This window comes from Nanorana parkeri, unplaced genomic scaffold (assembly GCF_000935625.1).
Source record: "Nanorana parkeri isolate BGI_ZX_2015 unplaced genomic scaffold, ASM93562v1 scaffold2228, whole genome shotgun sequence".
NCBI classification, from domain to species: domain Eukaryota; kingdom Metazoa; phylum Chordata; class Amphibia; order Anura; family Dicroglossidae; genus Nanorana; species Nanorana parkeri.
The window spans coordinates 75,733-98,397 of record NW_017308496.1 but is presented as its reverse complement, the minus strand read 5'-3'; the positions used below and the strand labels follow the sequence as shown (position 1 = coordinate 98,397).

The 22,665-nt window shown below is 41.5% G+C and overlaps 2 protein-coding genes across 2 annotated transcripts in view; both read right to left on the bottom strand.

The window, feature by feature from the left end:
- The window catches only part of LOC108801123 (cytochrome P450 2J6-like), a 14,799-nt gene extending 6,175 nt beyond the window's left edge, over positions 1–8,624 (bottom strand). The window contains exons 1-6 of the mRNA XM_018573078.1: positions 8,619–8,624; positions 6,178–6,340; positions 4,325–4,477; positions 2,156–2,316; positions 702–875; positions 328–469 (exon numbers count right to left, since the gene is read on the bottom strand). Of these exons, the coding sequence (XP_018428580.1) occupies positions 328–469; positions 702–875; positions 2,156–2,316; positions 4,325–4,477; positions 6,178–6,340; positions 8,619–8,624 (799 nt within the window). The remainder of the gene's footprint in view (positions 1–327; positions 470–701; positions 876–2,155; positions 2,317–4,324; positions 4,478–6,177; positions 6,341–8,618) is intronic.
- Positions 8,625–16,298: 7,674 nt separating this feature from the next.
- Positions 16,299–22,665, bottom strand: part of LOC108801125 (cytochrome P450 2J6-like) — a 12,501-nt gene continuing 6,134 nt past the window's right edge. The window contains exons 5-9 of the mRNA XM_018573080.1: positions 21,151–21,324; positions 20,777–20,921; positions 20,368–20,555; positions 17,561–17,702; positions 16,299–16,494 (exon numbers count right to left, since the gene is read on the bottom strand). Coding sequence (XP_018428582.1) covers positions 16,313–16,494; positions 17,561–17,702; positions 20,368–20,555; positions 20,777–20,921; positions 21,151–21,324 — 831 coding nt within the window. The 3' untranslated portion in view covers positions 16,299–16,312. The remainder of the gene's footprint in view (positions 16,495–17,560; positions 17,703–20,367; positions 20,556–20,776; positions 20,922–21,150; positions 21,325–22,665) is intronic.

The following is a 22,665-nucleotide window of genomic DNA, read 5'->3' as shown; positions in this document are numbered from 1 at the left end:
TGCCGGGATCCGCCCAGCTGCGTGACTGACAGCTGGCTCTGCCTATCTAGAGGCAGAGCCAGCTGTACCCGCCCCCTCCCCCGTCTGTTCCGCCAGTCAGCGCTGGCGGATCGGAGCGACAAGTCTCATTGTAACAGGTCGGCTAGAACTATGAGGTGAGTGAAAAGCACTCACCTCATAGTTCTCCTTTAAAATCAATCAAATTGCAGCTGGCAGAAAGTGGAAACACCTGATTAATAGGTTGTAATGGACAATATAGACATACTACAGCAAAGCCCCCAGAATATAAGAGACCTAAAGAAGGAAATCATTTTCAGAAGACTTTACCCTGAAATTCTGGATATGCCATCATGTAAATTAGAATCCATTCCAGACTGGCAGAGGTAGTTTCTGTCCCAGCAATAAATAGATCACCCACGCACGTGAATAAGTTCTCAGCATCAAACGTTGATTTGTGATCTTCTTGTTTCTGAAAAAAGGGACAAGATCACCCAAAGCTACTCATTAGAACCTAATTGTTACAAGATTGTATACAACATGAGATATGCTAGAGAGCATTAGATTCACTCAGGAGTGTTCCTTGGCATGAAGCTCCCTCATAGTAGCCATGGACCTTTCTTCCAACACCCAGCCAGTCAATGTATGACAAATTGTGTAATCATTTTTCAATGTGCAATTCAAAGATTTAGTTTAAAGATTACCATATCAAGTTCCTCCAGATAGCAGTCTATGTAATCTCGGGGTTCACCAGGTACTCTGGTTTTCCTGTGTTCCTCTAAAACCTTTCCAAGGAATGCAAAGACCGTATTAACATTTGTGAATATCTTCTGATGTGGCAGTGGAAGATGTTTGATGAATCCAAATGCATTATAGAGCTGAAAGTAAAAGTAACAAACAGCTAAATACAAATATGGTTGTTATACAGTACAATTTGTATTTCTGTCCATATAGGCCTGAGATTTACACAGCTCTGTCACACAGCATAGCCCTGTCTGGCAACCCAGAAGACCTGATTTGTTTTCTGCTGCAGTTAAGTAACACTTACAGGTCTTGTCCTTTCACCCACCCTGAGGCTGGATAGTGGAAGGAGAAGAAGCTTCTTCCACACATGAGCACTACAGCACAACTAACTGGCTCCTTGTGCAGCTACTCTGTCTCCTAGTCTGAGCTTTGCTATACAGGGGACTGCAAGAGGGTTATACCCAGGGGCATATCTACAGAAAACAGCATCTATGGCAAGCACTGAAACTGCACCCCTTTCCAAAAATGGACACCCATATTTTAGATAAATTTACCATAATATCAACTTAAAAATGCAAGTCAAACTCGCATCAGAGTCCCTCCTTACATTAGAGACTCCAGAGCCCCCCTTGCATTGGAATCCCCAGAATTCCCCCTTACATCAGAGTCCCCAGGACTTCCCCTTATATCAGAGTCCCCACTTACATCAGACTCCCCAGAGTTTCCCTTTACACCAGAGCCCCCCTTGCATTAGGGTTTCCCCTTACATCAGAGTCCTCCTTTACATCACAGTCCCCAAAGCTCCCTGTTACATCAGAGTGCTCAGATACCCTTCCTACATCAGAGCCCCTCCTTACATCAGAGTCCCCAGAGTTACCCCTTACATCATAGTCCTCAGCATCCACCCTTACGTCAGAGTCTCCAGAGTCCCCCCTTATATCATCACCAGAGACCACATTTACATGAGAGCCCTAAGGACTCGGATGTAATGGGGGACATTGATGTAAGGAGGGAGCCTGGGAACTCTGATATACGGGGGAACTCTGGGCACAGTGATGTAAGGGTGAACTCTGGGGACTGTAAAGTAGGGGGGGGACTCTGATGTACTTGGGCGAGGGGCGCTGACGGAGACAGGAGGGCAGCAGCCTCAAATCCTTATGGTTAGCTGATAGGACATCAGGCAATCCTAGCAACTAACCAGCAGCAGCAGGGTTGAATGACAGCTACAGTTTGCTGTCATTATTCAACTTCTTGGTTGAAAGTGTTTGGTTGATAGGACGCCAGGTGGTCCTAGCAACTAACCGCCAGCGGAGGCGAGGATGAATAATGACAGCAGAAGTATGCTGATCTGATCTGCCTTTAGCAAACTAACTTTGCACTGCTTTATTGAATAAACAGCCAGACATGTACCTACCAGAGCCCAAATCCCAGTGAGCATCTTCATGTTTTCATGGACCATATTAAGAATATCTCGGAAAGTGGTATCATCATAGTCATAACGTCTCCCAAGCACAATGGAACAGATAATATTGGATACAGCATTGTCAATAACAAAATGGGGGTCAACCAGTGAATCTGGAAATAAAATCAGTGGTTACTCATCACCAACTCTGAAACTCAACTCCAAATTACTAATGGTTGTTATGGAGTCAGATAAGTATAAACAACATGTAAATGAATGCTTGTGTATTTTGAATTTCCTATTTTGTCATACAGTCACTTTTAGACCTACATGTAATAATGTTGCAGAATACTTATAAATGTGATCAATATGATTTAAACTATTGCTTTCTGATATGATTATATTTAATAACCTTGAACATATGCACGGTGGTGTCACAAGGGGGATTGTGGCTCGCATCGGATGACACCATCAGACTGACAGTCATTTTGGTGTCACCCCTTCTGAAAAGTCAATTAGTCGGTCATGGAGCAAGCTGCAGGGGAGAGGAGGGGACTCTGCGACATACCTTATACAGCCAGATGAACGTCCCCTCCTCTCTTTGCTGGCATCCATTACCAAATACAAATACAAATACAAAACTTCATTCATATCACCCTCTGTGTGCTCCTCACTAGGACTGTTGTAATGGAGCATCTCTCCTCAGCACAATAGAAATGTTGGAAGTAGAGTGGTTTTGCAGCAAAATGACCGATTTCAGTAAATATTGCTAAAGCAGAAGCTCCCGGTTTTGCTCATTGGAGCTACCTAGGTGAAATTTGCTTGAAAAATAAGAGCCTACTCATTTTTAATATCTTTATGTAGAGGGTTTTTTTTATTAATTCAGTTTAATTTAGTGTTCTTTGTATTTGTATAGTGATTGTATGTGTTAGTAATTTGAGTTACTTGTATACCATTGCTTACATTTTTTAATCATTCAATTATTTATTTAATTATGTTTAATATACCTTTTTCAATGTCTGTTTTTTTTTTTCATTCTTTGAAAACATGTGAAATAATGTGGTTAATATGGGGCTGTTTGTGTCACAAAAAACAGATCAAGGATAGATGAAATGAGCTTCTGTAACCCTCAGGGACTCTAAAAAGCCCACTGCTCCCTTAAAATGAAAAAAACAAACAAAAAAAAACAACAAACCTTTAGGCCTCGTTCACACCTGAACGTGTTGTAGCGCGTTCTACGCTCGACGAATGCTCTACAAAACGCCCAAACATCTAAATCCCATTGTATTCAATGGGTCTGGTTCACACCTTGGCGTATTTCAGCCCGTCCCTAACGCGCTACAAAACGGCCTACTCCTGTACTACTTTGGGCCGTTTTTGTTGCGCGTTTGCCATTTTTTGAAAAGTTATATGTGTATATAGTGGGTGGCAACTGATGCGGTAATACAGGTGACTGTGTTTGACCCAGATAGCAAGCAATTGAGCTGCAAGTTTGAAAATGACTTGCTAAACTATTGCAGACATGCCAAGCTTCACAATTTTGTTGCACAATTACAGCAAGTCTGCATTGCAAGTCTCCAGATCAACGTGCTTTGCAAAAGTGCTGTACACTTGCAGAGCTCTTGCTAAGACCTGCAGGACTCTTGCTGTAGACCTGCCAAGCAAATTTGCTACAAATCAAAAAAGTGTCCACTAGAATTTGGACACTGCAAGTGTTGTGCAAGTCTACAACTTGCCAGGAATGTGTGCTGCAGGTTAACAAGAATTACAATTTAACCCTGCCATACGTTTGTGGTAAATCCTTGCTATCTGGTAGCTGTGCCTGTCAGCGGCTCTCTGTCTGGTCCCGCCCAGTTTACTGATGTAATTGGTTGCCAGGAGCTTGGCGCCACACCAGCCAGAGATCCCAGCTCATCTCCCTGGCAACCAATTATGTCAGCAAGCTGGGCAGGAAGCCAGACAGAGAGGACAGAGCCACAGGTTGCAAAGAGCTCTTAACAACCTGGGACACTTTGGCCTCCCCTCTGCTCGACAACACTGTGATCTTGTGTAAGAAATCAATCTAAAGCGGCTTATCAATATTATTTAATTTTGGCCATTGTTAACAAAATACACATACAATCTAAGTCAAGAACCAGAATAAGAAATCTGAATGGTGACACCAGTGCCATGCAATCTCACCTTTATTCTTCCTAAATTCTTCAATTAGGTATACACACTCTTCGTGAATTCTCTCCTCCATGGACTTTTTGCCCAAACCAAAGTCTCGCAGTGTGGACAGGGTAAAGCGTCTGTGTTCTTTCCATGCTCGACCATAGCGTGCAGCCACCAGACCTGGAACAAGCTGAATGCTTAGAATGGTGTAATTTAGTATAGTCCAATAGTCAAAAGTACAGCTTGTATTGATGAGGAAGTAATGGAAAATATGATCCACCAGTGATTCAGCAATGTGGAGTCCATTACATGTTCCCTAGAGTAGGTGAATGTTCAGATTTCTTGATATGTTAGCAAACAGGTAAAGAGGGATCTTATGTACCAGAGTGCACAATGAGACTTCCCAAGAGGAAGCCCATTCTCTCTCCAGTAACTCAGTGGTATATTTTTTAAACACTGCTAAGGGTTATAGGGAGATAATCTCTGACCAGTGAAACATATTTAGCAGTAACATCACTGCCCTGATAAGGAAGTGCCACATGTTCTTATTAGAAGAGCAACTAATAAAGAAGTATACTACTTGGAGTGCAGGATACCTGTGGTGGGGGCCCAATGCACACTCTGCATGTTCAGGGGGAACAAGATAAAGTATTACTAAAGGTTGGACATTTTTTACCTTAATGCATTCTCTGCATTTAGGTAAAAAACGCACAGTAGCTTTTTGACTCCCCCGTCTTCCCCACACTTACCTGTCAGTGCCGCTTGCCACTGCCGCCGGTCCCTGAAGCATCCTCTATTCCCAAACTGCCAGGTTGCGGGGGAGGATACTGATGGCAGAGGAGCCATAGGCTCCTTCTGCCCTTGGTCAAACTGTTGGGCGGAGAGAAGAGACGGGGCCTGCCATAGGGCTGTATGTGTCTATAGACTCACACAACTACTGCGGGCACGGCCAGGAAAACGCGCATGCACGGGTTCCTCCCCAGCAGCTTAGCCGATGGAGCAACCCATGCAGGGGGTGAGAGGGAGAGCAATGCTCTGGGGACCCACTAGAAAACAAGAAACTGAAGAATTAAAAAGTCTCCCATTGATAAAAAGCAAAAAAAAACAACTAAAGGTTTAATATCACTTTAAGTATTCTTTGAACTGCTTGCCAAGTTCACATGAATGAATTGGAAACCACTGTTTTTAGAACACATTCCATACTCACTGTCAGTTGTGACTCATACAAATGAGTTTAATCACTTTTAATTCTTAGCTGATGTTTAGAATTGGTGTTTAGCTCCAATGTATAAACTCTTCACATTTTAAAAAATAATAACACCTATAGAGCTTGGTCACTAACCTGTCACCAGCCTGTCACTGCACACACTGGAGAAGAAACTGCCCACTTATAAAATATTGATTCTTCTCTCTCTGTAAACCTGTTTTCCAGTTTAAGTGATTTTATTGGCTAACTCAAGTTATTAAATATGCCAGCTTTCAGGGTTCTTAGATCCTTTAGATCTCTGATAAAAGGAATCACTTAAACAACAAACATTTATTCATTTATTGAAAACATAGTAGAAGACTCCACTACTGTACACCTGTAGAGTGTTGCGTGATAGCACTGTGCAAGGCAATAGAGCTAGTACTAGATTTCTGCTATGCATGGGATATCAGGACATGTGGCATGCTGGTTATATGTAAAATACATGTTATGATTTTTAAAATTAAGCAATAACTGGATTAAATTAATTTTGCATTCCCGTGCATGCAACTTTATCATTTAAAAAAAAAATGATGTAACTGCTGACTTATCAAGACTTATTAAGCCAGTTGTGTCATTTGGTCAGTAATCTAATTAAAATATACACTGGCACTAAAGAATATAAACACATTACCTCTAGTACCAGAGATGGCTTCTATTATTCTGTTCTGAGGTCGGTCTGCAAAATCCACTCCCTTGTTCACCAGAACCTCTTTGAGCTCTTTCAACCCTTGGATGACCACAGCCGGGGTAAATCCCAGGTAGATGCTGTACACTGGGCCGTACACCTTGGAGAACTGAGAGAAAAATGCAAATTACATATTGTGTGCAATGCAGTCAATACAAAGTGTACATATCATTCATGGCTAGAAGCAGCAAAGCACTTACACCAGATTATAGTGCCCAGACACACTCCTTTTTTTGTAGCCTTATACATGCTCTCAAGCCAGTTTTCAGGGATCTTGTCATGTTTTCCAAATCTCTTTACAGGCTTACAAGTGTAATAATTAGACCACTTCTGTTAAAGGATACGTACTTTTGTATTTTTAGCGAGCACAAATTTTAAGTCATGTTGCAGTCTTCATTTTCATTTGTATGGGACTTTCACATTTCAATAAGTATACAGCTTAGAAAATAATGTGAAACTGTTCACTTTAATCATCCAATTATGTGCAAGAAATCCATGTTTTTTATTTCTCTTGCAAATGATTGGGCATGCAAAGTAAACATAGCTTCACTTTATTTATTAAGCTCAGTAAACATTCACTTTGAAAAGTGATCAGTCTACGCCTTTAGTAAATCAACCACTGTGTGTACACAGCACAATCCTAGAAGTCACCAAGGTTACTATACATATCCATATATGTGTCATTGTCACCAACTGACCTGCACAGCATGTCACAGCACAGCTTAAGCTAGCACACTGAATACCCTGGTGGTATATCTAATGATTTCATTTATTTTAAAATATATTTAAGTATAAGTATATTTAAGTATACGGATTATTGCTGCTTGCACTATTTTCATCATCATCATTTAAGATATGAAAGATGGTACAGTTAATACAATGTAATTCACTGACATGATAGCTTACTGGCAAAATAGTCCACTAAGTGCAGCATTCGAGAGAATTTCCTCCATAACAAAGCTAAAAGGACGAGGCCCACCAACAGTGCAGTGCTCAGCTCCATGACAGAGAACTCACTCAGTCTGTTACTGCTTCCTACAGCACAAAGTACAAGACCGAGGCTATACTTCCCTGGGAGGAGGATGTGACCATCGTTGATTGGTTTTTGGTTAAAGGTTTAACTAGTGTAACCCATAAAGTAAGATTTTCATGCAATGAGCATAATAACATCCAGTACAAAAAAGGCCTAAAGTTGCTCAACACAAAAAAAGAAAAAAAAAACATTTCAAGGAATTGTGAAAATGTAAAACAAAAACCTCTGATCAAATGTATACACATAAACATGTGAGAAAAAATAGAAATACAATTATCAAAGTTCTAAGCTCTGACACACAGCACATTTTGGGCAGGACAGGTCACCTGATTTTTCTTCAGTTAAAACTTAGGGCCTGTTCACACTAATTTTGTGTTTTAATCACACGGTTCCCTGTGATTAACGCACAGTACAATGCAATGCATCTACTGTGCGTTACAGTCGGCAGGTGCGTTGCATTGCCATTCATTTGAATGGCACCCCAAACCCACCTCCTGGCTGCAATGCGCTCAGCCGCACCACAACTGTGCGAGTTCTGCACTAACATGGCAACACGTCTTTGGTCTAAGCCAAAATGGTGACATTAAGCCACATCGGCATATTAGCAAATCAGTCTAATTATTCACTTGCTACTACGCATGTGCGGATTACCACCATTTTACCTAAGCCCATGAACAGTAGGAGCGTTAGCGTTGCCATGTTATTATAGACCGGATAGATGGCTTTTTCAACTCCTGCACATGATCCATTTTAGATGCCATTTTGCTGCTCCGGGGTACTATTGTCATTTTATTGCAACCTGAAGTTTTATAAATTGTGACTAGTGGTTTCTAACTGCTGGTGGCTAAAGTAAATAGTGCATGTGCGGATAAGTTGTGTATTTATAATTGCATGTACTTGCTGCTGCTCATACCAGCATTGTGAATGAATCTCATGACTATAATTGTAAAGTCTTGGGGGAAAAGTTAAAATTTTCTGTATTGCCATCTTAAAGTAAGGTTTTACACTCACATGCACACATACTGTTGACTATACCCACTTCTATCACTTAGAATTCTATTTTATTATTGTGACACATTATTTTACACATCTTTAGTTTAATCTGGAACTAGGGAGAAACCAAAAAGCCATTTTACTTCCTGTAGTCTTCTTTTATAATACATATGGGATTACATAAAAAGGAACAAAAAAATACAAGATACAGATTGGTGTACATCTTCTTTATACAAATTATCGCAGTTTAAGTAGATTACAATTTACACGGAACAAATCACTGCTCTCTAGTGCCTCTGTATAAATATATGTATAGTGCATAGTACTACTTCTTGCTCCGCGTGTTAGGTGTAAATCTTACATCCATTGTGCTGTCCATCTCTTTTCTTTTTTTTTTTTGCCTCAGATTTTTTTATGGTGGATTAATTTTATTGGGTGAACATTCTCAAATGCAATAGTAAATCAGCCTCATTTATTTGTAAAGGGGCTGTAATTGTGATCTCTAGCAGTTTCATGTAAAGTTAGGCCCAAAGCAAAAAAAATAAAAAATAGGCGGAAGGCTTACATGACTATGTGAAGAGGGGATACAAGGAATAAAGAGTTAAATAAGGGAAGGGTTAACAGGGCAGGGTCACTTACCAGTTTGTCAAGTTCAAACTTCGGGCCGAGCCTTTTTCGGTGGTCTGAGGAGGAGGGTCTTACTGGCTTTAGTCAGAGATTGTCGGAGGAGAAGATAACTTCCCACCCACCCACTCTGTTACTTTGGGTTTGGGGGCTGTTGCCTGTCATAGCAGTGTTGGGCGGTTTGGGGTCTTTTGAAGGCGGAAACAAAGAGGTGTTGGTGGTTAATGTTTGGGGACCTGTCTTGGTATGGGTCCTCAAGTTATGGTGATATATACTGGTCCAACAGGTAATTCAGATATTGATGTGTCTGCGGTCAATGGTGCAGGTTGTCCCCGAGGCGGTGTGGTGCTGCAGGGGGTCTAACAGAGTTAAGGGTTTATGCAGCAACTCGGTTAATCATTTTGGCCTTCAAAAGGCCTTTTGAAACCGCATGCTTGAATTTACCGTTCTGTCATGTTTTAATATTTGTATAATAAAAGGTTGCGATGGCCATTTAACTCCATCAAAGGTGTAGTCTGGTTATTTGGATGAAGTAGGGAGTTGGTGGTTCCAGCAGGTTATTTGGCATTGGGACATCTGTTCTACATTAGTCATGTGTCTCCAGTCTATGATCGTACTGTTACATTTACCTGTGCCATGTATCTGTGCCAGGATTTTCCCTTTGTCTTAGGTGCTCGGCTTCCAGCCTATTGCAGGTTGCAGGCCTACAGCCAATCTACTCTCAGCCTCTCCCTTTACAAAGCTAGTTCACCTGTTGCTTGGGGTTCGAGCAATGTGTCTTTATACCAGCTGCCGGACCCCTGTGTTCCCTCTTTTTTCTGTTTGTATTTCCTGAGATCTCCTGTACTTCCGAGTATTCCTGTGTACACCTGTGGATTTCTCTGAATGGCTGTGTTTCCTGCTCTTTTGTTTTTAGTGTTCCTGCTATCCTCCGAGTTCGCAGTGTGTTCCTGTGGATATTGCTCGAGACCCACCGTTGCATTCACTTGTGTGCTGTGAGTTTGTCTGAACTCCCTGCATTGCTGCACTGTTTAAGGGTCCATTCACACCAGCTGCTGCACAAAATGTACAGTGGCTGGTGTGCAGTGCCTGACACAGTGTTGATGCACCGATCCTGACACATCACGCTGTGTACTTCTTTTATAGAACTTTATTGAAATGTAACAAGTGAGCACAGCACGGTTCAAGGTGGTGGTTCCACATCTCATCACGCTGTGCTGAAAAAAAGTGAGGCATGCCAGTTTTGTTTTTAGCGCACACCACCGTGTTCCCACTGCAATGCGGTGATGTAATTTGTACAATTTGTGACAAGGCAAATTGCTGTGCTGGAAACAATGGCCCCAAAGCATGTGGTGTAAATGGATGCTTAGATTTCCCACACTCCAGCTCTTGTGTGTCTGCTCTTACCCATCTACTTACTTCTTCTGTGCCTCAGCCTGAGGCGTGTTTTCTACTGAGCAGTGCAGTAAGTCTTTTGCCTGTGTTCCTGTACCACTGTTCAATGCACTTCTTCCTTTGTAACCCTGTATCTTGGTGTCTATTTTGCATCATGGTGCAATGCACATTCTGTCACAGAACCCAGTTTCCTGGCGCTGAAACTCTCCAGTGTATCCTGTAGTTGTGCACAGTAATCATGTACTCAGAATGGTACTAATCTCCTTCCCTGTGTGTCACTGAACCCAATATCCCAGTGCTGCAACTCTCTCCAGTGTATGCTGTACCTCTGTGTTGTATTAGACTTTTCTTATGTGCCACTGCAGCAAACCTTCTTCTCCTTGTCACAGACTTCTTCCCTAATGAATCCAGTATCTTAGTGCTGTACTGTGTCTTTGTTTCTTCTGTAGCCCTGTCTGCATGGATGTGTTAAAGGGCCGCAACCTGGGAGCTATCCTGCAGCGAAACCAATCACCACCATCAGGAGTTCTTGGAGAGACCTGGCGCTTCTTAGACTCTGCACCTCTATCACACACACACTAAATGTGCAGTCACCCCATTCCTATGCTCCCTGCGGATAGAGTCTAAGGAGTCATTCCTGCCTCTGTCCGTGCCTGGCTCGTCTGAAAACCCTGGAGCCAGCATTCTCAGTGACTACGGTCCCCTGACCATGACATGGAGTCTCTACAAAATCCTATAGCATGTTCACAGTCTCTGACTATCTCCTGTTTCATCTCTACAGGCCCTGAGAGTGTTTTGTGTATTACATTCATTCAGTTTTATTTGTGGTCTTCTGATGATGTCAGGGACCACACTTGAGGCTCCAATATCAACGGACCCCTATATATTCAAATTGTCTTTATGGAATTCTTGAACTGAATAGAGTGAACAATTCCTTTGTGATTGGTGGTATATGCCTAAACAGCTCCAATCACACTGAGTTGGGAAATGTGTATTGTATCACGCAGCTATCACAGAATACTATTTACACAGTGGCGTCACAAAGGGAGTCACAAAGGGGGTGGCCCACTCCCGGGTGACACCATTGGAAGGGTGACACCAAAATGACAGTCATTTTGGTGTCACCCCATTTGAAAAGTTGCAGGGGAGAGAGGAGGGGACCTGGCGGCATACCTTATCCCGCCAGGTTAACGTCCCCTCGTCTGCTCCGGGTGACACCTGGCCTCGGGACGCCCCTGTATTTTCTAAACATCATGCAAAACCTACCAGTAAAGCAACTTTTAAGCCCATTGCAATGCAATTTCTATGAATAGATAGCGTCACATTTTCAAGCTTAAAAGATTTCTACTATGCATACTTTTTCTGAGTTTTGCCACAAAAAGTAATGAAGCCATTAAATCATCATTAAAGCCAAATCATTAGCATTTTGGAGCAAGAGATTGGCAATGGCCTTCTCTATATTCTCTCAATACATGTTTCTTTAGCATCTATGTATGTTTGTGTATGGCTTTTGCAGAGCCATTTTTCTCATGTGAATAAAGCAGTAGCAGCGTAGGTTCTATAGCACCCCAAAAATTCTGCTAGCACTCCATCAGCAGCCACCATGGGTGTTGCTATCGTCTGGTGCCCTGGGTGCGGAGAAAGCTGACAGCCATGTTTCTGCTCCTTGCGATTGGGCTGCCTCACATGTTTCCAGGCAGCCCCGTCTTCTGTGAACAATGCGAGGAGGATGGCTTTAAACAGGTCATCCGCCAGCAGGAGCAAGGACGTTGTATGTTACATAGTTCTGACTGCTACACTCTATACGTTGTTTAGAATGTAACATAGACTTGACCTCTATATACTATGTTGTGTGTTACATAGTTCTGACTGCTATCCCCTATATACTGTTCAGAACATTACATAGAACTGACCTCTACATGCTATGCTGTGTGTTACATAGTTCTGACTGCTACACACTCTATGTACTGTTTAGAACTTGAAGTGTTTATTTGCTTGCTGTGCTGATTGTAATGATTTTAATAAAGTATGGTAGACTCAAAGTGTTAGCTCCCTGTCAATATGCGGTTTTATTTTATTAAAAATGATCCTTTATGTCTATGGGTGTCTTTGAGATTCTAGCTCGCTGCACATTAATGGAGGGATTGTTTTGGGGGTAGGAGGCTGTGTACAGTTTTTACTATGATTAGGCTCAGGCTTAATGTTTTTCTATATGTTTCCTGCTTTTAATATAACTTGAGTTTCAGTATTGGGGACTTAGCTCTGCCACTTAGAGCCCTAGCACCAGCTTAGTGCCTACGAAAAAAAAAATAGCTGAAGTTGTCCCTGGAATAATGCATATAACTAGATCATGTGATAAAGTATGTACAGTCATGACTACAACAAATTCTTTTTCATAGGCACAAGTGCTGCTCCCATGAAATCAGTTTGAAGTCCTATCACTGGAGCTGCTAACCTTTTCACTGTGATCATGGTTCATATTTACTCCGTCACAGACTCCAGAAATATGGGGATACTACATGAAAATATGCAAACAATTATGTTTTTGTTCATATTGGCCAATGAGGTGTTATCTGTATTAATTTGGGAAAATAAATCAGGATAATTATTAATTAAATCAGAATTCTGGTTCTCTTCTGCATTTCCATAAATGATGTGCTTTATGCCAATAGACTTATGGAATGTAAACTAGCACATATGTAGACTAATGTACCTGCAGCATAGTAGTACCAATACATGAATTAAAAAGGAAACTTGTTCTGAGAGAATATGAAAGTTGCCATTGTGGACATCTCCTTAAAAAATGCTAGTTGGCTGGCTGTCATGCTAATACCTGCAATGCTATGTGAGTCACTGACATAGTATTGATGTCAGGGGTCCTGACTTCACTTCAGATTTCTATTCCGTAGTGAAGTACTTGTCCCTGATCAATAACTTAGAATTGAATCCATAGGTAATGTGTTGGTAGGAAAATAGCAATGTCAACTTTCACTGTATTTCTCTCATCACATGTTCCATATAAATGTTTCCAGTAACTTTTTGGGGAATTTTTGCCTCAATAGGGAAATTCCTCTTTACTTCCTCTTTTTTCAGAAGAACAAGATCCTCATTGGAAGACTTCCCATCTATTCCTGTTCTCGTGGCAACTGCAAATGTTGGATTTACCCTCACATTCATTCCTGGTGATACCAGTGATCAGGACAATTAGAGAGAGTGAATCTCAGGGACAAAGACAGCAGTAAAAACCTGGTCTGCATAAAGAAAAAATACTGCTAAGAAATCTCTGGACTAAAGGTGAATATTGCAGCAAATGCTGGTTTTGTTATTTTTCTCTTTAATGGGCTATTTACACATACTGTATATTGTTATGTATGGCTAAAGTTCTACATTGAAGTATGAATCTGCTTTTATTAAGAAAATTAAGTATCTACTCCATCCTGTCCACTAATATTTTCCATGTAATTATGCACTAAGCCCAGTGTTATTTCTGCAGAGCTCTGGCACCTTCTGTAAAGCTGTGCATTTGCTAACAAGTCCATGACGCACTACAACCATACCAGGTAGGGGCACTGAGCTTGGTAAGGGTATAGCACTTATTTGGTTACAGAGGATGCTGAAGAGCTGCATAGAGAAGTCATAAAATGGAGGTTTAGCCTTCCCTAAGATCAAGCAAAAGGAAACCTGCATAATGGACTCTACAAACTCCCTTCTGAAGGTAAATCAATATACCAGAAAAATACAAATAGCCACCATTTGTGTCACAAAATACAACATTCATTCACATGTAGAAAGATACATATATTATAAACTGTGGTACATTATACAATCCCCTGCCAGACCCCAAACTCCACATAGACAAGGTTGCCACTGGATAGGAGGAGCGAGAGCCTCACCCAACCCTATGTTAATCCGGCCCTGACCACAAAACACGCATGGCCCAGGTAACCTACTGCATGCATTGGCATAAACTAAACAAAGGACGTCCAGATGTATATAAACTGACTGCTGTACACTTTAGAGTGATGCACACAGACAGACAACCACATTAGGGTAGAGTAGATCACACACACACCCAGGTTATATTATGAGGCCTTCCACAAGCATACATCCAACATTAGGAAAATGATGACTAGCATTGAGTAGGGTGGCTTAGTCTAGTTTAGTGGAATCAGTTGGTCAAAAGTGAATGGGAGAGGCGATCACTTCTTTCAAGAGATCTTAATTTTTTACCAAGTGATTTCACCGAAGGACTCTTTGTTTATTCAGTAGACATGTGCGGTTAGTTTCGTTCCGAATAGAAATTCGTATGAATTTTCATAAATTCATACATTCGGATGCATCCGCATTTCCGAATGACAGATATAACGAATCCGAACAAATCCGAATGTTTGATAACGAAATTCATATACTTACAAATTTCGTTCGGAATGAAACACAACGAGCAAGAGAGCTGTCATTTACCGCTCTCTGGTTTCTCTGACTTGTATCCCGAATGGAAACAAAGTAACACAATATTGTTACAAAATTTGAATAAAGAAAGAAGCTGAGAGATCTGTGTTATTCTGTAACAGCTTCTGCATGTTTTCGAACATTTGGACTCTTCGATCCTGAATATAAAGAATCTGACAGCTGTCACAGAATAAACAAAAGTGTTTAACTGTTCACAGGAATAATACTAATTTTAAAAAAACAGCTTGGGGTCCCCCCTAATTCCTATCAGACCCTTTAGACCGAGCGAACGCCCCCCCTCCCTGCGCCATACCAGGCCACATGCCCTCGACATTTGGAGGGTGCTTTTCCAGGGGTCTCCCCATGCCCATGGGGATAAGGGCCTCTTCCCCACAACCCTGACCCGGTAGTGGTGGGGACCTGCGTGCAAGGGTCTTATTTGCATTGGGTACCCCCTTTCATAAAGGGGGCAACCAGATGCTGCCCCCCCCCCGTGAATGAGTAAGGGGTACTTCTACCCCATCTCATTCACTAAAGGGTTAACAAAAATGTAAATAAAGAAACCAGACTTTTAGAGAAAATCCCAAAAGAATTCCTAAAAATGATCCAGTAATCCAAGGGTCATGCATGTCATCCAGCGTTGTCCACACCGCCAACTCATTGAAATAAAAAAATATCGACACGCGCCGACCTGACCGCCCACGACGAACTCCTGCAGCAAAATAAAATTCTGACAGGTAGCGGCCGATTGTAAACATATGGGAGGATTCAGCCATGAAGTCACAGCTGGCTCCGCCCATTTGTTGTCATGCAATGACAGGCTACAGTCCTCAGGTCGTTTGAGGACAGTAGCTTGTCATTGTATGACAACAAATGGGCGGAGCCAGCCGTGACTTTACGCCCGACATCGCCCTTTTTTCTCTTTCATTCGTCTGGGACCTGGGAAGAGCTATCTGACAGGTGTCGGCCGAATGTAAACAGTTAGGCGGAGCTAGCGGTAATGCTGCTTCGGCACACCGTTCTCCCTGCTCCAGTTGTGACTTCGGCTGAGCCGAGCCAAATGCATATGCTACAGCTCGGCTGAGCGCGTCAACTGCTGTAAATGCTATTGTGAATAGCCCGTACAGCAGCTCTTCGGTTCAGGGATGAAGTGAGCCGAAGAATTAGCCAAACCTACAGCTTATATCCTTTGGCTCCTTTGTAAATAACCCCCTACATATTTGTTTAAAAAAGCAATGAGATCCAGTTTAAATAATAATGCAGTAAGTTTTTTTTAATAACCTTGGGCTGGTCCACTTATACAATGTGGTGGTTACTCTTTTCACAGATGGTCCTGTGAATTGGCATGAAAAATTATATTATTACTATTTTCATCAGTGAATAGCCTTCAAAACAGTATGAAGCAGCATGGTACATTTTCCGAGTATGTGATACCATTTTGAATATATTTTATTTGACATGCATTTGGATTCATTAGTCTATTATAAACAAAACAACATATATTTTTATTAATGTGAATGATAATTTGTCCTATTTGAGTATTTTTGAGTCCACTTTTGAGTCCTCTGTGAGTCCATATGGTCCGTTCTATATGCGTGGTGCTAGCCTCATTTTGAAACACTTTGGTTTCTGTGAGATACCAAAAACTGGTGTGAGGTCTGGAGGAGATTTGGGGTCCGGCCAGTGGAATTCAAAGTGTGTCATCATAGTAGTGAAATAGAGGAAGAGCTCCATCCGGGCCAGATTCTCCCCAAGACAACCCCGGGGACCTAAATGGAAAAACAAGATGGTCAGAGGGAAGTAACACTTAAAATGCAAGTCAACACCAATTTCTTCATTTTGGATGAGGTGGGGGAGGGTCCTTCACTGCTTGATATTATTACTGTGAGTACCTAGAAACTTCTAGTAGACTCTGTAAGCATGAAAGAAGAGCTTAGGATGGTGATACAAATATCTCAACTGAAAAGACAAACTAAGTCTCCTGAAGGTCGGAGGTGATCGCCTTAAGTGGGTTCCCAGACAGCAATAGAGACAAAGCAAGGAAATAAACTTGGCCCGCTTCTCCCAAAAATGAGAAAATCCATTTTGGGTAGGGTTAGTATTAAAAATATATCTATAAAACTTTTTTTAATTTTGGAAAAAATAGGAATTGGTTAAAACTGCTGACAGGTTTGTGTCAGTTGGAACAAATTCCTGTCTAAGGCCCCATTCACACTGAGCGATTCGCAAATCGCGCGTTTGTCGCGCAATTTGCATATTGCTCAATATCGCGCGTTTGCCGCCCGATGTCGTGCAAATGCTTGCATTGAGCAAGCTAGAATCGCGGCAAGATCCGCTTCAAAAAGGGTCCTGCTGTAGCGACGCATGACCCGCGACAGCGACGGACAGAGCCCCATTGCCATGCATTGGAGAGCGATATCGCGCGGTAAATAGCCGCGATATCGCGGGAATTACCGCGCGATAAATCGCTCAGTGTGAATGGGGCCTAGGAGGCACAAAACGAAGCAAAATCTTCCAAAAGTGAGTGAAAAACCCCACTTAAACAGTTAAAATTTGAACAGATTTCCCCTTACTTACTGTTCTGGTGACAACTGTACTTCCCATCATTTTCTGTCATATCTGTCCTTCTGACCTATGTGTCAAGGCAGATTATTAACATAATCCACTATGTTTGATGCATTGCTCAGCATTGGCACTGAATGAGATGTAGCCAGTTTTAGCCCTGAAGTTAACGTCTGTGTGTATAAGGTCTAAGCTTTTTATATTCTGCTCATCACTACTAACAATGTGTAGAGCCTTAGAAGGTCGCCACCTATTTTTGTTACTATGTTTTACCTGCAGAGAATGGAAGGAACGCTTCTACTTTCACTAGTTCTCCATCCTTGTTCAGGAAATTCTCTGGATTAAATTCTTTTGGATACTTCCAATATTTCTCATCGTAGTGCGGTGAGGACAGATCTGTGATGATGAATGTTCCCTGGAAACACATTACCTCATTAGTTAAGACCACTCAAAACTGTAATATAGATTGTGGGTGAACATCAGTGAATTGAATCAGTTATCAGCTACGAAGTTATATCTGTACTTAAAAACTAGGGATGTTCAGATACTCGGTACAAATACAAATACAGATACTTTTCCAGCTTCAAGACCAGACTAGAGAAAAATTCAAAAGTTAGGAGGCAGCTGTCATTTTTAAGGAGCACAGGAATCTCCTGGGATTTGTACATCTCTGTTTTAATGTATGATTTTTAAAAAATAAATATACAGTATATTAGGGATGCACCGATACCATTTACAAGTACTGATACTTATCCAAGTACTCACAGATACAAGTACTGATACATTTTTGTTATTGTCATGTGACAGTTTTTCTAAAACAATACAGACTAATGATTTCAGGATGGTGCTGGAGCGCCAGAGCCAAGTCCCAGCTGCAGCCGCTGCAACTCTTGTAGTTCTCGCTAATATGCCAAGTATCAGCACTGATATCTGAACTGGTATCTGAACATCCCTACTAAAAACAATAATTTAACCCTTTCTTTGCCAAGCACTCCGGAATGCTTTACACCTCATCTGGCCACACCATTTTTGCAATTTTTCCCATTGTTTTGATTTTCTCTTCCTGCATTGTTACCATTTGTAAAAGACCCCCCCAACCATATATTTTCTGAAAACACAGGCCTGGTAGAAAAATAAGATGGCACTACTTATTATGTAGGTCCTGCGATAATTTCGCAAATGTTTGTCAAATCAATATTAACCCGTTCATGACTGAGGCCTTTTTTTCATTTTTTGCACCCATGCTTTATTCCACATTTTATGCCTGGAAATTACTTAAAACCCCCACACATTATATATTTTCTGAATGCCAAGACCCTATACAATATAATGTTGGTAGTTTTTTTATGTTGCGCAATATTAGCACAACTCCTTATTAAACCCCAAAATTTAGTGATAAATTTAATTAAATGCCCTAAAACACAAAAAAATACCAATTTTTTAAATTAAATATAAAAGATGAGGTTACAACGAGTAAAACGATACCCAACATGCCCAGTTTACAAATTGCGTGCGTCCTTGAAAACGGCGAAAAATTGCAGTACCCCAAAAAGTCCACAGAAGACGTTTAAAAGCCCCCACATGTCATCAATTTAGAGATACCCCAAAATACTGGCCCTAGAATTATTGCTCTCACTCCGGCGTGCGCGGCGATACCCAACATGTGTAGCGCGTTCGTCGTTTTCATACGTAGGCGCACCCAACGCGTGTTTACGTGGCAACGCGCGTGCTCGCGGGGGCGGGGGAATTTTACATTTTTTTTAAATTATTATTAGATTTATTTTATTTTTGATGCAATCTGCATCGCTCCCGGTCCCATAGAACGGGGAGGGGATCGATGAACGGAAACATTCTTCAATATATTGTTGTCATTTTAGTGAGGCACTGATATTATTGATATTATCTTATATCCCTAACATTTATTTTAGGGAAACTGATTGATGAGATATTGATTATTATTTTAAAACCCACTGACCTTATATGACAAAACTGAAAAAAATTGCTTTAAAATTATTTTTTTTTTCTTTATTTACAGGTGTGTTTTTGTGTATGTGTCTGTGTCCATATTGTGGTAATGCCTTCCCCATTGATTCCAGTATATTTTGCCAACTGGTGAAATGTTTTTGCAAAAATCTCTAGATTTTGCCCGAAGTTTTGGGGAAATTAAAATTCTTCATTTTGTTAATTTCTAATGACAGATTTGCATGCAAAAGGGTATTGAATATGGGTATTGAATAATGAATGTATCTTCTTCTTTCAGGTGGATTCTCCAATTATTTACAGGAGAGATTGATATCAAAATTTGGTTCTTTTATGTTTGCAGCATTTGGGCATTACTGGGATTCTGGTGGGAACATGCCACAAGTGGAGTTCCTAGAAAATAGAACAAGCCAGCTTGTGTTTCAGCTTGCCACAACATACCAGTACAGTAACTTACCAAAACATAGAAATTATCTGCCTACATTTGCATCTTGTTTTTTCTTTTTAAACTAATATAGTCACGAATTAGAGAGTTTGTATTGTTACGCTGATCTAGTTGGGTTTTAGTGGACTGGCAGTGGTCTTTAATAGCTTCTTCCACTGGGGGAATGGGAAAAACTGCTGCAATATTGGTGTTTGTAGTCATGTGAAAACGTTGAGGCACCGTGAGGAAAGTAATGACACGTAGCGTGCCATAGCTAATAAAAGGTGTTGCCAAACTGTCCTAACATTGGGAGGGGCTTAAAGTGGCAAGATGGAGGGGTCAGCGGTGTGTATTGCACAGAGTGAAGGGACCTCAGATGCAAGGCTCCCTGCTTGTTGAGGGAAGTCCTGCCATGTCTCCCCTTGGCTGTGTCATATGACACTTTAGAGCTAAAGAGAAGTGGAGGAGTTTCCTCAACTTTCAGCAAAGGTATTGGATTGTCAACCCAAACAAGAAGGTAGTAGCTCACGGGATTTCTAATAGTCTAACAGGCATTGTTCTGTACTTAACGTGTTTTTCAAAGGATAAAACATGGAGACTTGGGCATGTATTGCAGAGATATACTAAACATGTTATTTTTACTTTGCTCAGACATACACTTAAAGAATATGCTGACCTTTGGTATAGTGTATCCATTCAGCTGAACATCTTTAATGGGTGCGTGGGCAACTCCTAGTGCCACAACTGAGGCAAATCGCTGGACTTCCTGTAGAACAGCCTGTGTGTACGGCATCCTTGCTCTATCCTCATAGTCAAGACGGTCTCTGTCTCCTCGAATTTTATCTATTTCTCTCCGACACGTCTCTGAAAGAACAAGCACAGTATAAAACTCATATTGGGGTTTTAATAAATAAAAACTGAAGGCAAGATAGGTTTGTATTATCTATTAAAATCAATCAAATTGCAGCTGGCAGAAAGTGGAAACACCTGATTAATGGGTTGCAAAGGACAATATAAACATACTACAGCAAAGCCCCCAGAATATAAGAGACCTAAAGAAGGAAATCATTTTCAGAAGACTTTACCCTGAAATTCTGGATATGCCATCATGTAAATTAGAATCCATTCCAGACTGGCAGAGGTAGTTTCTGTCCCAGCAATAAATAGATCACCCACGCACGTGAATAAGTTCTCAGCATCAAAAGTTGACTTGTGACTATCTTCTTGTACCTGAAAAAATGGACAAGATCACCCAAAGCTACTCATTATACACTAAATGTTGCAAGATTGTATACAACATGAGATATGCTAGAGAGCATTAGATTCACTCAGGAGTGTTCCTTGGCATGAAGCTCCCTCATAGTAGCCATGGACCTTTCTTCCAACACCCAGTCAATGTATGACAAATTGTGTAATCATTTTTGCAAAGTGCAATGTAAAGATTTATTTTAAAGATTACCATATCAAGTTCCTCCAGATAGCAGTCTATGTAATCTCGGGGTTCACCAGGTACTCTGGTTTTCCTGTGTTCCTCTAAAACCTTTCCAAGGAATGCAAAGACCGTATTAACATTTTTGAATATCTTCTGATGTGGCAATGGAAGATGTTTGACAAATCCAAATGCATTGTAGAGCTGAAATGAAAAAGTAACACATGATGCAAACAGCTAAATACAAAGTTGTTACACCTGCCAATTTGTATTTCTATCCATCCAGTCCTGAGATTTACAAAGCTCTGTCACACAGCATAGCCCTGTCTAGCAACCCAGAAGACCTGATTTTCCTCTGCTGCAGGTAACACTTACAAGTCTTGTCCTTCCCCCACCCTGAGACTGGATAGTTGAAGGAGAAGAAGCAGACTAATTAGATTATCTCTCTGTTACTCCTCTCACTTCTTCTATTAACATGTTCCACACATGAGCACTACAGCCCAACTAACTGGCTCCTTGTGCAGCTACTCTGTCTCCTAGTCTGAGCTTTGCTGTACAGGGGACTGCAAGATGCTAATACCCAAGGGCATATCTACAGAAAACGGCGCCTATGGCAAGCACTGAAATTGCACCCTTTCTAAAAATGGACAACAATATTTTAGATAAATTTACCATAATATCAATGAAAAAATGCAAGTCAAACTCGCATCAGAGTCCCTCCTTACATTAGAGTCTCCAGAGCCCCTCTTGCATTGAAATCCCCAGAATTCCCCCTTACATCAGAGTTCCCAGAGCTCCCCATTACATCAGAGTTCTCCCTTACATCAGATTCCCCAGAGTCTCCCTTTACATCAGAGTCCCTACTTACATCAGTGTTTCCTCTTACATCAGAGCCCCCCCCCCCCTTACATCAGAGTCCTCAAAGCCCCTCTTCCATCAGAGTTCTAAGATTCCCCCCTTACATCACGGTTTCCACTTACATCAGAGCCCTCCTTTACATCAGAGTTCCCAAAGCTCCCCGTTAAATCAAAGTTCCCAGATACCCCTCTTACATCAGAGTCTCCAAAGTCCTCCCTTATATCAGCATCCCCAGAGACCCCCTTTTCATTACAGCCCTAAGGACTCGGATGTAATAGTGGACTCTGATGTAAGGAGGGACCCTGGAAACTCTGATATAGTGGGGAGCTCTGACGACAATGATGTAAGGGTGAACTCTGGGGACTGTAAAGTAAGAGGGACTTTGATGTAAGGGAGGACTATGCAAAATCAGAGTCCCCTCTTTCATCAGCGTCCCCCCTTACATCAGAGTCCCCCCATACTTTACAGTCCCAAGAATTATATCACAGTCCCCAGAGTTCCCCTTACATCAGAGTCTCCAGAGTCCCCCCTTACATCACTGTCCCCAGAGACCCCCTTTACATCTAAGTGTCCTAAGATCCTGAGGGGACTCTGATAAAAAGGGGAACCCTGTGGACTCTGATGTAAGGGGGACTCTGAGGACTCTAATGTTGGGGGGGGGGGGGGGGCGTGGGGTTAGGGGAACCA